General features: G+C 47.1%; 2 protein-coding genes across 2 annotated transcripts; one reads left to right on the plus strand and one right to left on the minus strand.

The window, feature by feature from the left end:
* Window positions 1–1079: 1079 nt before the first annotated feature.
* On the minus strand, window positions 1080–9481 carry tecpr1b (tectonin beta-propeller repeat containing 1b). The gene is made up of 26 exons (XM_049743815.2): window positions 9331–9481; window positions 9146–9234; window positions 8096–8346; window positions 7840–8022; window positions 7621–7743; window positions 7430–7552; window positions 6843–7017; window positions 6662–6762; window positions 6482–6583; window positions 6126–6253; window positions 5393–5952; window positions 4787–4890; window positions 4549–4704; window positions 4327–4476; window positions 4102–4259; window positions 3872–3999; window positions 3685–3778; window positions 3510–3606; window positions 3333–3412; window positions 2953–3009; window positions 2695–2869; window positions 2336–2471; window positions 2153–2245; window positions 1971–2077; window positions 1775–1894; window positions 1080–1692 (listed from the first exon to the last, which is right to left on the minus strand). Exons 3-26 carry the CDS (start codon window positions 8318–8320, stop codon window positions 1558–1560), a joined length of 3510 nt encoding a protein of 1169 aa, XP_049599772.1. The 5' UTR covers window positions 8321–8346; window positions 9146–9234; window positions 9331–9481; the 3' UTR covers window positions 1080–1557.
* Window positions 9482–10220: 739 nt separating this feature from the next.
* Window positions 10221–13632, plus strand: bri3 (brain protein I3). The gene is made up of 3 exons (XM_049743818.2): window positions 10221–10780; window positions 11990–12086; window positions 12572–13632. The coding sequence occupies exons 1-3, from the start codon at window positions 10615–10617 to the stop codon at window positions 12702–12704; spliced, it is 396 nt and encodes a 131-aa protein (XP_049599775.1). The 5' UTR covers window positions 10221–10614; the 3' UTR covers window positions 12705–13632.
* The last annotated feature ends 353 nt before the right edge of the window (window positions 13633–13985 follow it).

Raw genomic sequence — 13985 nt, forward strand, 5'->3', positions numbered from 1 at the left:
ACGTGCAATGACTTTCTACTGACTGGTGTGAAATGGGTGAGCTCAATTGAGGGGGAAGGAGCAGAACCGCAATCGACACGACACTCTGCTCTTCCTTGCCTTTATTTTTCGGACATTTGATTTCCTTTTTATTATGATTCCATAGAGATTATTTTATTACTGCTTTGCCTTGATTTGTCTTAGTTGTTATTCCTTTTGTTGTTTTGTTTGATTTTGTTTTTCGCCATTCAAATTTGTGTTTATTTTTATGGTCGTACCCAAAGAACCTCAGATGGGAGTTTTGCGTAGCTGACACCACTCCCCTCGTCCGCATCCCCTGACCTTTTTATTTTTAAAGTTGCGGTTCGTGCACCTCCTCATCCAAACTTGAAGGTTTATTTAAGGACTTTGAGTGGACAAACGTCGTCGACGACGTTTGCTTCAACTTGCACATTTGACACAAAATGTAACTGACAAAAAAAACTGTACTGATGTATATAAATGTTGATCATTGCGGGGACGAGGTTTGGTTGTGTGAACATATCTTAGTCGCAGTCCAAGCCAATCAAGATGATGATGGAGATGGAATCATGCTTTTGTTTAGACGTGTCCATTTTAAAAGTGGTGATATTTTTACGTCACATTGATCATGTGTTAATGTCATTGAATGAGATGTTTATAATTACACTGTTTAATATGAAAATAAATACAAATGAACTACAAAGTGTGACTCTGAAATGTCAATTTATATTTGAGCACTATGCAAGGCTAATATTTAAAAGTGTAAATACATATAAACGTGTCAATATGACACAGATGCAATATACACATTTTCGTTCTTTAAGTGCATATGGTGTTTTGCAACTTCACGATTGTACCTTGGGCAATGATGCAATATGGGAGTTTGGTCAGCAAAACAGAACTTTTTGGCGTCTTGGAAATTAAAACGGCGGAAGGTAGCGTAGTTAACAGTTTAGTAGCAAACAAGTGTAGGATATGGGAAATTTGTGTGTGGAACATTTGGCTAGAGGTGACGGATGGGTACCCCGAATTATTGTTAACGTGAAAATGCCCCACACAAGTCACATTGACATCATTGATGCATTTGATGCTAACAGGAAGATCTCTTTATTTTTATTATTAGAATTATTATTGCAGAGTCCAGGAAGTGTCCATCCCATTTTTTCTCTGTATGTACAGTTTTGTTATATCTCGTTTGTGTCTTTGGGGGCGGGGTGCAAACAGGCCCAAAAAGTACATCAGACAAGCACAAGACATAAATAATGACATAAATAACATGCACAATAAACAACAAGACCCCAAAACAATCAATCGAAGACCATTTAGGATGATTTGAGACTTTTAGCCCTTAATCAGTGTTGATCGGATATTTTGCATTTGAATAGCAGAAAAGGATGCACACATGCACAAGATTTCATAATATTCCCTTTTTTGTCAGCTGGTTGTCCAAGTACAGAAAATGTCATTGGGCCTGTGTTTGGAATTCTTCACTCACTGAGCGATTCCCCACACAACCCGCGTGATGATGATTGCGCATTTCCAATTGCGGTGCTCACGTTACACGCTCGCGGCGGCCCCGTTGACTCGCGAGGGGAGCGGGCTGCGGGGCGACGGAGGTCCGGCGGCAAGCGCCTGCTGCGTGCGGGGGGCCTCCACCGAGTTGGCCCGCACGCTGATGTGCTCCCATCCTCCCTTGGGAGCCAGAGGCAAAAACCAGGTCATGAATCGGAGGGATAAAAGTGTTGGGACACAGTGACTGTTCTCTAAGACTCACCCCTATGCCGTAGTCCCACCGTTGACCTTTGGGCTGCATGGGTCCGACACCCAGCCTGTGGCAAACAGCTCCCGGTGCCTCTGCGGGGAAGCCCGCCATTGCATCTGCGATCATCCACACCTAAAAACAAAACATTCAGTTCAGGGCGTGGTGCGCACACACGCACAGTAAGAATGGGCAGTGGGGTGGTACTGGCCTGGTCCAGCGGCCCCACCGAGACTTTGGTGACGTTGTTGGAAATGAGCTCCCAAGCCGAACCTTGAGGGTAGCTCGGGGTCAGGCCTTGTCTGTACCACAGGTTGCCTGAGGGAGAGGCGGGGAAGGGAGGTTGTTATTTGGAGGCTTGAAAGCACAATTATTATTCAAGTTGGGACGCACCGTTTTCATCCACGGCAAAGACGGACGTCCGCCCCACAGACAATTGTCTCAAGGTCTGGCGGGATGGAGAGGGAATGTGATACCAGCATTCTCCTGTGGGGGCACCCCAACAAATTGGATTTTTTTGTGTGATTTTTTGTTTTTTTTAATTAGCATTAGCTTTTGTCATTTTTGGAGGTTTACCTGCAGGGTTTTGCGGGGAGACAGAGCCTCTGTAGAAGACTGCTCCGTCCTTGGCGATGGCCCACACCTGATTGGCGCCACCAATGGCGATGGACTTGAAGGGCTGGTCTGTGCCAACATGAAGCCAGGAGCTTCCCTGGAATAGGTCAAATGCACCAATAAATTTAAAAAGAAGAAGAAAATCACTCAATCTCTGGACACCATTTCGGTGCTAAGCACCTATATTGAAGCTAGTTGAGAAGCTTCGTGCCATGTTTTGTTGCTCTCGCTTAGCAATTGGAACCCTTTTGAGGGGAAACATCAATTATTCTAGGCAGGGCTCTGTCCTTCTCCCCTGAGACAACAAACGATGACCTTACTGCCGGGTTTTGTGGGGTGACGCCCAGCCGGCACAGCACGTCCCCCTTGTCGCTGAGGGCCCACAGGGGGACCTGCTCCATGCTGCTGTGGGCAAGGCAGGGCATCAGGGAGACGTCGCTCAGGGGGATGGGCAGGACCGGCCGCCACGGGCCGCTCAGAGTGATCTGGCACTTCCTGGACACACGGCACACAAAAGTCGTCATTGCGAATTTGGAAAGCGCCAATGTGTTTGTGAATGTGAAGCTGAGCACGCTTACCTTGTCCAACGTCTTCGCCTGACAAAATCCTTCAGCGTTTTGTGGCCATGAAATGTTCTACAAGAAACATGCAAAACCTTTCAATCCATTTGAGAAATTATAGTGTGACTGTTCCATTCCAGTCCCGTAGGTGGCGGGATTCACATCACAAAGTGGCTGCTGACTGCAACATGACCTTTCTGTCTTTCACTTCCATCGACCAGACATGGTGAGTGGGTCACCGCCTCACTTGCAGCCCATTGTAAGCAGACTGTAACAGCACAAAAGTGCCTGGATCTACGTCTCAATCCAGATCGGTGGCAAAATTTGGCGAGTAACCTGGCTGATTATCTGACTAACGGGAAGCACTTCTGGAAATTGATGCAATCGATGATACGTACACGGGAAAGTCGGCAGCATACTGCCATCCTTCCTTGTCCGTCCCACCGGGAACATTGTGGTCCACGGCCCACTCAGACACCTGGAACGCAGAACAAAGTGCTGCGGCCCAGATCGAAACAACTCGGAGTGAATGACTGTGCCATATTAAATTGAAACCAGACGGAATGGCCACCCACCCATGCCCACTGGGGGGAGGGTGGCTGGGTGTTTCCTTTGGTGCACTCCCGCAGTCCACTCTCGTCGCTCCACATGGGGCGGTCGGTGGGAAGTCCTCTGGCACAAAGACACCAAAACAACAGTCAGGCCAAAACCACAATTGTCCCACAGTTGCTGGGCCGGTCATGGCGCTACCTGTCAGTGTAGCCAGTCATGGGGTTCCATCTTTGATTCTCATACACGTGCATGCTCCTGATGTCAATCTGTTGGTGCACGTGACCTGCATCATCTACCACCAAAGCAGACAGAAATTTTTTTTTTGACCGGGCCAGAGCTTGGCTGCTCTTTAAAGCGCAATGCTAATCGCAGTGAAGATTTTTACCCAGGTTGGCCTGCCGCCCGGGGTGCCCGCTGTACACCCAGGCCGTGCCATCCCACCCAATGCCCCACACCAGCCCCAGACTGTTGGCCTCGACACAGCGCATGTGTCCGGGGACCTGGCGCCAGAACCTGCAGCACCGCGTTGGAGCAGCGAGACCGGAAGACAGAAACATAAAAATCCGTTGGCATGAATGAATGCAGAATGCACTGCCGTGCCGGTGTTGCTCTCACATGAGGTCACAAGACTGCGTGTGCATGGCCGCCTCCAGGGAAAAGGAGGGCTCGTGGGCAAAAATGTCCCCTTTGGAGGTTGTGGACCACAGGGCCTGCCTGGACGGTGGAGTGACGATTCCCCGGCACTCGCAGCAAACGTCTGACAACAAGCTCAGCTGGAGGACAGCAATGACACATCGGGATGATGCCGAGGTCTCCGCCCCCCATCATCTGAAGACTTACCCAGTCATTCATATCCTTTTCTGTTTGGGCCGCTAGGACCAGGGGACTCCTCTGTCTGGTCCTGTAGCCTGTGTAGACGGCAAACGCGTAGTGGCAGTCCCGTGCCACTGGAACCAGCGCGGTTATCTCATTGATGAAGATGTGAATGTACTGCAAGATTCAGCAAGTCAACACTGGAGTCAGTCGAGGACTCGATACGGGGGCGGGACTTGACCTCCGTACCTTTTTCTCATCATATTGCGTGTAGTAAATGAAGAAGATGCTGTCCTTCCTCCCGTCCGACTTGGTAGACTGTTCCAGAGCCGCAGCTACGTCCAGCCAGCGCTGTGGCTTCCAGTCTCTCCACCAACGTAGCGTGCCTTTACGCACCCAGACGGACTATGCGAGGTATACACACGCATAGTAACAAATGAGTAATGACCCCCACCTCAACCCCACCCACCCACAAGACGAGTCCTACATTGCTTCTTTCCAGAGGTTTCTTGCTGATCTCCTCCCTGGGCTCCTGATTGCTCCAGGCTGAAGACTGCACGGGGGTCAGTGACCAAGAGCTAACAAGTGGGCCTAAGACACACACACACGGAAAGTCAGACAAACATGCAGACAACCACAAATAGGGCACAGCACATGTGAGCACAAGCTGCACAACAGACACACAACCCACAAAATGGACATGAACACACATGAAATGTGTTTTGATCATTGTATGTGTGGGATGTCTGAAAAGTTACGTCAGTGGTGCCTTGAGATTCGGGTTCCGTTCATTCTACACTATGACTACGCTCTTAGCAGGACTGGACAATTATTAATTGTTGATTTCAATGTAGTGTTATTAAATTATTTAACTTAACTTCATTAAATCATATAAAATGACCTGTTTAAAGAAATGACTGATGATTTTTGGACCATTTGAATGGACATTGTGCAGCTCCTTTGGGTGTGCACACTATGGCCACTTGGAGGCAGTGTAGTAAAGGCATACAAACAGTCACAGAAAAATGTAGACTGCCTAACAAAATTTACGTCAGGGCTCTTGTACATCAAGCCATCGCAGTTGTCCTTGTACCTGTAGCGCTGAGCCAGCTGACTTGGGAAGCGGCGTCCACATTGCAGCCCCCTCCCGAAATCCAAGCCCACACGGGACCCTCCTCCTCCCCAACACCTTGTGCACCGTCCAGACTCAGTCCGTCGCTCAAGCGTCCTCCTGCTAGCGTGCTTCGAGCCGCCTCGGCGCCTTCCAAGTCCACATTGCTCCAAGGGGCGCCGGGCCCGAAGGCGTTTGGGCTCAGGGCGATTTGTGCCGGGGAGAACTGCCCTTCCTCCTCAAGTGGGATGCTTGACTGTTGGTTTGAGGAGCTTTTGTCGCGGTCCGAAACCAGGCTGTTAATGAAGCTATCGCTTGCGGGGATTAAAGTTTGAGGTGCTGCAGGTGCATCGTTTGTCTCTTGAGAGGCGACGGGGACTCCTCCTAAGGGGACCACTGAAGGGTCTGCCGCTTCCAGGACTGGAGTGTTACTTGTGCTGTTCACCGGCTCCGTCGGGCCTAACTCGGAGTCCGAGTTGGTGCAGTTCAGCGCTGAGCCTTGGAAGGCTTCTGCCGGCTGCCTACTCAGCTCACAGCCGTCCCTTTGAGAACATAATTAAAGTTAGAGAGGGAAACGACCACTAGGCTACATTGCTAGGTGGAGTTTTTGCTCCATCCATCCATTTTCTTCCACCTATCCACTTATTATTTGATGTTAGTCAAAGTAGTACTTATCGGACCGTGTTCACTGTCTCGGTTAAAAATGCGCACAGACCTGAGTGGGACGGTGTCTCGAGCGCTGCCCCACTCGGCGGATACGGGGATCCAGCCGTTGCCGCTCGGTTCGGATGGGGTCACCCCAATTCGGAAATACAGACCGCGGTCCTCACCAACCGCCCAAACCTGGCAGCGAAAAAAAATGTTTTGGCTCACCGCTACTTTTAATGACCTGCCTCGCGGCAGTCATCTTGACATCGAGACAAAAAGCCACACGCAAATATTTTGCAACACGTCAAAGCTGTTTTGGGATCGTCTCAACTTTTTAAATCGTGCAGATGAAATTGTTAGCAGTGAGTGCGAGTTTGTAAAGCGTGATTAACATGGACTTAAAGGAACAGACGAGCGCGTGACCTGGTCGTTGAGCCCCACATCGAGCATCATCATCTCGCCGACAATGCCGATCCATCCCGAGCCGCAGGGATTGTGGGAATTGACGCCCCGCCTGAACCACACCTGCCGCGGACATCATTGAGCCGTATGAGCACGTGTAGAACTGACGACATCATCATCATCGCCATCAATGCGGCTCACCTTGTAGTCTTTAGTGATCACCCACACAACGCTGACCCCTACAGACACATGGAGAGTCTCCACCTCCTTCTGGGGTGACTCCACCTCCAGCCACGACGTGCCTGGAGGAGCACCAAAACGAGTCTTTCAATACCATCATGGAAGTTTGACTGTCGTGGTCAGGAAGTGAGCTTGCGCCGACCGGTGGGACTGTCCAGGCTGAGGCCTGCGCGGACCAGCAGGTTGCCATCCCATAGCGCAGCCCACAGCAGGTCTCTGGGACCCAACGCCAGCTGGGACACCTCCTTGGGCACCTCCACTTCTTCCCAGCCGGTGCCCTCAGGGACTCGAGGGTGGATGCCGTCCCTGAACCACACCTGCAAGACATCAGGTGACTATTGCAGCTCTCCAAAGGCCACCTACAGAAACTGCCTGACAAATATTTGAAGTCATGCTGCCCCCTTGAGGCCAAATGCCGCAGCAGCCCGTGATGCTCTTTTGCAGAGTTTCACCCAATTGACGACTCTAATAAATTTTATACCAATCATCACCAAAAATAATAAGATTTTGCTCTATTATAAGCAGATTTGTAACCGTTTACATGTAAAGTGAAGACATGCTGTATTTATTTTAAAGTAGTGAACAAAAAAATTGAAGACTTATGCACAATACATGAATTTATTTCAAATGATTAGCTAAAGTGAATCCTATTCCACAGAATAAGCTTTGATTTGGAAGACAATTCGAATGAAGGTGATCTATTGACAAGAAATGGGAAACCCTTCTGACCTGTCCTTGTTGGGACACAGCCCAAAGGTGAGGGTACCTCCCAGACTCGTCACTCATCTCCCAGCCGCCGCAACTGATGTCACAGAGAGGTAGCGGAGGCTTCCCGGGATGCGCCGAGGGGATCTGCGAGCAGAATTTTCCATCCAATTGTAGCACGCGACTAGAGATTAAAGACAAGCCGGAGTCCAAACCTTGGCCCAGGTGCCTTGCGCCGTGTATCTTCTGTAGCGGATCCAACGCCGACGACGCACGCAAGAGTTCCATTTCTTGTCGGGGGAGAAGTTCGCAGGGAAGTCGACAGCATATTCCCAACCCTGCAGCATAAAGAGGCTTTGAAGCTCCTCGATTGGTTCACTACTCATCGCACGTTCTCGTGAGCCAGTCAAAATCGGGCGCACGCGTGTTCTCACCCCGCTCTGACTGGGTTCGCCCCCACAGCTGTGGTCCACATACCAGTCCCCCTCCCACTCCCAGCTGCGGGACGGCAACCGAAAGCTGTCAAATGGTTGAGGATTCATCCCAGTCACGTCGCTCCATGGCCAGCGGTCGGTGGGCAGTAGCGTGTCCGTGAACCCGTCCACGGGATTCCACCTCTGAAATCAACATCAACAACTCAGAATAAGAAATAGATGGATGGGACCCCTGAGTGTCCCGTCTAATCCTGACCTGGTTTTCATAGGTCTCCTCTTTGTAGCGGATGGGTGTTTCATGAGGGATCATGTTGAGGTACACGTGGTGGTCACAGCCGATGCCCCAGCAGCGATCTTTCCCGGCACTGACGCGCTTGAGCTCCAGTAGTGCGTCGTCGGCACGGACCCAGCGCCGGCCGGCGGTGGAGACGCTGTACACCCGCCCGTACACGTCTACGGCCCACAGCAGCGTGATCGACATGGTGGTTCTAAACCAAACAGGGCGGACTGGCAGAAAGAGAGGTGACTGCATCATACATGACCATAAGACTATGATGATTTATGATGATGCTAATATTAACCCTCATAGTGAGCTTTTCTCATGTCCAAAAGCACTTCTTTGAGATCAGTTCTTGTTAAACGGTAGTTATTCATGGAAATTGATTGATTGATTGATTGATTGATTGATTGATTGATTGATTGATTGATTGAACTTTATCTCACAGTGGGGACATTTTCTTGTCACAACAGCGTACAAGAGCGCAAGAATACACGAAATAAGTACCAAATGTAAAAATTGAATAATAAGAGACAAACAAGGACAAAGACAAATGCCACTAGTAGCGGTAGAGACGAAACGGAAGGAAACCAACACATGATCAGGTGCCATGTTGTAGAGTCTGACAGCAGTGGGAATGAAGCACCTGTGGAACCTCTCCTTCCTACACCGTGGGTGTAATAGTCTGCTGCGGAAGGAGCTGCTATTCTTGCTCGTTAGGTTGACAGTATATTTAAAAAGGTGATTTCGAACAGCCCTGCTCATTAGTTTTACTTTGAAACACCAGACCGGAACTTTGACTTGTAGACGGATACTAATCCGCTATGTTGCCTGATACCAAAGCTGACGCCTGATTCCAAACAGGCCCTTCAGCTCTTTTTTCGTGTTGTCATTGTTTTTTTTTTTTTGTCTATTGCTATTGAAAGAAGAACAGTTTTAAAAGCATGCGTTAGACTACGCGGAGCTATGCAGAATTCACTGATAACATTAATTAATTGTTTTGGGAGCGTGCAGTGGCAGGTAGCCTACCTGAATGTTGGTATCCGATACGCGGTTGTCATGGGAATGTGGAGGAAGGTGTCAAAGCATACCTTTGGAACATTGCGGAAGGTGGACACCTACGCCAGTGGACCCGTTTACCGCAAAGTAGTCTATAAGCTGTTTGCATATTCACTGCATATCTGAACATTTTTCATTTAACCCACAACACTTACTTAGTTACATGTGGCTCCGCAATTCCATTAAGCGACCCACTCAGAGTCCCAGCCAGTGAAGTCACGCCAACATTTTCCCACAACGGCGTTTTAAATTAGAGAGTAGCGGAATGCTGGTTTTACAACTCAGGAAATGGAGGTAGCTGCGCTCCGATTGGTTAAGAGAGCGCAAAGAGGGCGGGGCTTGTGGCCTTACTCATTGGTCCAATCCGGAAGCGCGTGTCTGATTGACGTGCAATATTTCAATAATTTATACCAAGAGTGAGCGTTTTTAATTATTTAAGACTAAGGTTTCTTCTCGTCATATAACAGCTTGACGCCTCTTACGTGTCCACAATTATTATCATCGAGACTTAATATTTGAATACACTTTGTCTTTAAAAACGCAATTCAGTACAGTGTAAACTTGTTTGCTGATCTTAAAACGAAGCAACTGAATATTTCAACTTGTATCAATGGATAATAAGAATAAAAACGTAAATAACTACAATTAGGGGGGTCAAGTAGCCCCATCCACATCGAGGCGTCACTATCATGTGTTGTACAAGAGTTTTTCACGGTGACACTACGTTTGTATACGGAATGAAATCAGCAAGCCATGAGTATTGTCCTTATTACTATTACGTATTCTTGTCTGTTATAAACAGCAACCTTGCTTATTAGCCTGTCCCAGATGTTTTCAAAACAATAAAAATAAAACATGTATACAATTTATTATTTAAAACAAACTTTTCTGTTTTACACACGCTTTGTTGCCCAAGAAGTACAGTATAACACATCGACTACTCCAAAAGACGTGCAAATGGTGACAAAAATGGAAGCGGGACGTTTGTTTTGCTGCACTGTCTCTTTAAAGAGGCCTGGGCGCTTGCAGGGGAGCACTAACCGCTCATCACATGATTCCTCTCTTGTGACAATCGACAGATGAGGGGGGAAGCCTGCCTGAGTTGAGCAGAGTTACAATGCGCTTTGGTGACAGCTGATTGTTGTTGTATCGCCCAAGAAGCAACGATGGAACTCAGTTAGCTGTCTGAGCATTCCTGTGTCGACGTTAATGTTGTAAACTGGGCTTTGATGTGTCGCGAGAGACAAAGTTGGGGCATGGAGCGCGACCAACTTTCGTTTTTGACGCAACGTCGTTTTTTGTAAACCAGTGTCGTGTCGTTTTTTCTTTACTTTTTTGGGGGTTTTTTGCGGAGGCCGACAGCAAACTGGTGAAGTCGTGAACGCGTCTCGGCGTCCTTCCCTTAAAGTTAGGTGGCACGCCGGACAACTCTGGCTGACATGGTGGACAACAAACCCATTCTTCAGGACAGACCTCCCGCCTACAACACTGTCCCTGGGGCTTACGAGTATGGCCCGCAGCAGCAGCAGCAACAGCCGCCGCACGGCTACGGGGCTATCCCCGCCGTAGCGCCGCCGCCCTACCAGTACCCACCCGGCGGCCATGGTGGGTACGCGCAAGGATTTTCTGTGTGTTGTGTCGCATTGTGCATTTCACATTAAACGAAACTCGACTTTATTAGAAGATGAGTCACCGGCACGCATTTCCGCAGTCGTTACTGCATCTTTTCTTTTGCTTCTAGCGTCACTTAAAAGGGACTAAAATGTGCCGAAAACTTAAGCGTCCACGATATTTATACTTGTTATCATACATATGTATACCTGTTGTCATGTATATACTACACGGAGCACACTTATTTGGGCGTTAACGAGTAGTATGCTCGTTTATGGAGGTCCAACTTGTTAATTTTCGGGTGATTTTATAGGCGGAAGTCGTGATTATATCACGGAAGTAAAATTGTGGGTTTATTTTATTTTTTTAGACTGGCGGTTTTGGTAATACCCAGGATAAACACATTAACCATTGCCTGCTCAGTTACTTATTCTTTCGTCCGAAATCACTTTATATTATAAAGTTTAAAGGAATTTTTGTATCATGGACTATTTTAGTTATATGCATCAGCCAAACAAACTATTTTTTTGTACTCCCGTTAAACCTTACTAAAATCACAATCTGTATTTAAAACACTGCGTATTCAAGTTTCCAAATACCATGACAACTGTTGAACCGGGTAGTATTAAAAGCTGAGAAGCTGTTCCTAAAGAAATGCTAAAGTCAGGCCACATACCACACAAGTGGTTCTAATATTGTACTTTGAGAATCATTACACTACATTTTCGAACAGCACAAAAAAACGCAACTTTGTAGGCTACAATAGGGTGCTAAGGGGGAGTCCCAGCATGGTCTGCACCTGTTGGAGCTATCCAATGTGACAAGAAACATAACCTTGTTCGACTTGTTAATGGTTACAGCATGTACAGTGAATTAAAGGCTGATTCACATTCCCCCAAACACGTGTTTCTGCTCTCACGTGCTATCTTTGTATCAAAGTTCAGATAAGCGGCTCTCAAGTTTGTCAATATTGTCTGAGAGCTACTCACCTATCTTTAAATGATAGATTTTTTTTCCCCATAATGTTAGTATGGTCACGGGAATATTTTAACACCTCAGTCATTTCCATTGTGTCACAATTAAGAGGCCACATTTCAGAGCATTTAATCAGGTTGACGTTGATAGATTGCTTTGGGAAAATGTGAAACTTCCTGTTTTTTCAGCTCAGTGTGCAATCATGTGCATGTTTCTTGTCAAACACAGGCCAGTTGGGAGCGGCCGTGTCCCATCAGCCCTACGCCGGAACCTATACGGTTATTCAACCCTCCGTCGTGGTGGTAGGAGGATGCCCAGCCTGCAGGTAAAGACACACAAATCTCATTTAAACTGGCACGTTAAGATGATGTCGCCACATGTAATAAAAAAAAAAAAAAAAAAAAAAACTTTATGGACAAATTGAGCAATGTGAGTGTCACTTGGCCGGCGTGACGAAGCCTTTAAGCCTTCTTGTATTCTTTTACTGCCGCAACCACCGTTGTCATTGGTTAATGTAAGGTTGAGCAATGATGCACACACTTGCATATCTTGGGTCTTGTGAGCGGATATGACTTTCACACATTTGTTTTTTTTAAGTGCGCGTCAGCCAGCATCCTGTTAGTCACATGTCGAGCCATACGTGGCGAAAGGTGAATTGCTAATTCACGAGCAGAACGGCAGATCGCCGCTTGAATTTTCAAAACAGCCATTGTTTCACCTGTCCAAATCCTGTAATTTCAGCCTCAACACTCCTCTACAGGTAGCTTAATAATTGCTTTTTCTTTCCTCTCTCCCCACTTGATTTGACAGAGTTGGCGTTCTGGAAGACGATTTCACCTGCCTGGGAATACTGTGTGCCATCTTCTTCTTTCCACTGGGCATCCTCTTCTGCTTCGCCCTGCGGCAGAGGCGATGTCCCAACTGTGGCGCCACCTTTGGATAGATCAAGCCAACAAATGTGTCAGGCACTCAAGCACAAGGCACTAAAAGAGTGCCACTTAGGCTTTGAGGTGAAATTTTAGGAGGAAGCTAAAATGCGACGTGACCTTTTCACCCTCGCAACAACGAGGCGCTCTAAAAAGCCCACGCCAGGGCCGAGGTTCTGCCTACAATCGCATTTTAGGTCCATTCTTTCATTTCAGCCCAAAGCTCAACATCCTTAACTTTTTGTGACCAGTGTACATGACAAAAATTCAGTATTTTTCTGCCTTTTTTGTTTTCTACCTTTCCCCCCCAACACACAATGCTATTGCTGACACAAAACATGCAAAAATGTAGACTTGGATCATTATATTTTAGAACCAGTAATTTCTTTATCAATCATGAACTGACGCAATACTTTTTTTTTTAGTTCAGGTTGAGCTCAGTGCTGCTGACCAAGCCCATATTTTTGTAAGGACAACCAGGAAGGAAGGATGTAAAGAAAATGGACAGCTGCCCACAGAGTATTTTTTCCTAAATTTGTTTCTGGGGGCCATATTTGCACTGATGGTTGATGATTCTGCTCGCTTTTGCTTTTGTTTCCCTGTTGCATCTTCTTCAGGGCCAAAAACACCGACCTCAGGTACTTTCACCTTCATCACTGTTTGAAAAGTGGACTCTTCATGTTGAGAGTGCAGAAATTATTCAGAAAAATGAAACAGCTGGATTTGTCTCAGTGGCCCCTTCTTCGGCAAGACAATCAAAACATGTCGTCGTTGTCTTCCATCCCAGCAAAGGTGTCATCTTCTAAAGAAAAAGAAAAATGTCTTTTGGAAAAAAACGTATTTGCTTTTGGAAACAAACACTACGCATGCTCGTTCCTATTATTGTGCTTTTTTTTTTTTATATACTGTTATGCTAGTTTATGATATTAAAAACATGCTACCCAAGTTGTGGACCCATTGTTTTCTGGACACTTGTTTGCATGACACCTTTCTCTGGTATGCTTTTGTTCTTTGCTTCATCACTTGATAGAGGGAGCTAGTAAGCAATGTCTGTCAATTAGTGGTGAACACTGTTATTCCAACTTCAAACTGACCGCCAGTTGCCCATCCCTGCCATGGACCAATTTTCTTGATTCCTGTTCGAGTGTCAGTGGAATTTTGCAATCGTTAATGCTACTAAGTGTCTGCAGCGCGAGCGAGGGCATAGAGAAATGCAACACAAATATAAACAAAATGTCAGTGTGGGCTGATAAGAACACAGTCAAGGCTTGTGGGAGAATATGCAATACAAATGCAAT

The sequence above is a fragment of the Syngnathus scovelli genome, chromosome 16, assembly GCF_024217435.2.
Source record: "Syngnathus scovelli strain Florida chromosome 16, RoL_Ssco_1.2, whole genome shotgun sequence".
NCBI lineage: Eukaryota > Metazoa > Chordata > Actinopteri > Syngnathiformes > Syngnathidae > Syngnathus > Syngnathus scovelli.

What these genes read in the sequence shown, in the direction of transcription:
- bri3 (XM_049743818.2), top strand. Translation starts at nt 10,615, where the DNA reads ATGGTGGACAACAAACCCATTCTTCAGGACAGACCTCCCGCCTACAAC. An exon ending in GTACCCACCCGGCGGCCATG is followed by an intron (nt 10,781 to 11,989) that starts GTGGGTACGCGC and finishes TGTCAAACACAG; the next exon opens with GCCAGTTGGGAGCGGCCGTG. An exon ending in GGAGGATGCCCAGCCTGCAG is followed by an intron (nt 12,087 to 12,571) that starts GTAAAGACACAC and finishes TTGATTTGACAG; the next exon opens with AGTTGGCGTTCTGGAAGACG.
- tecpr1b (XM_049743815.2), bottom strand. Translation starts at nt 8,320, where the DNA reads ATGTCGATCACGCTGCTGTGGGCCGTAGACGTGTACGGGCGGGTGTAC. An exon ending in CCTCCCCCCAGTGGGCATGG is followed by an intron (nt 3,413 to 3,509) that starts GTGGGTGGCCAT and finishes TCTGCGTTCCAG; the next exon opens with GTGTCTGAGTGGGCCGTGGA. An exon ending in CTTTGCCGTGGATGAAAACG is followed by an intron (nt 2,078 to 2,152) that starts GTGCGTCCCAAC and finishes CCTCTCCCTCAG; the next exon opens with GCAACCTGTGGTACAGACAA.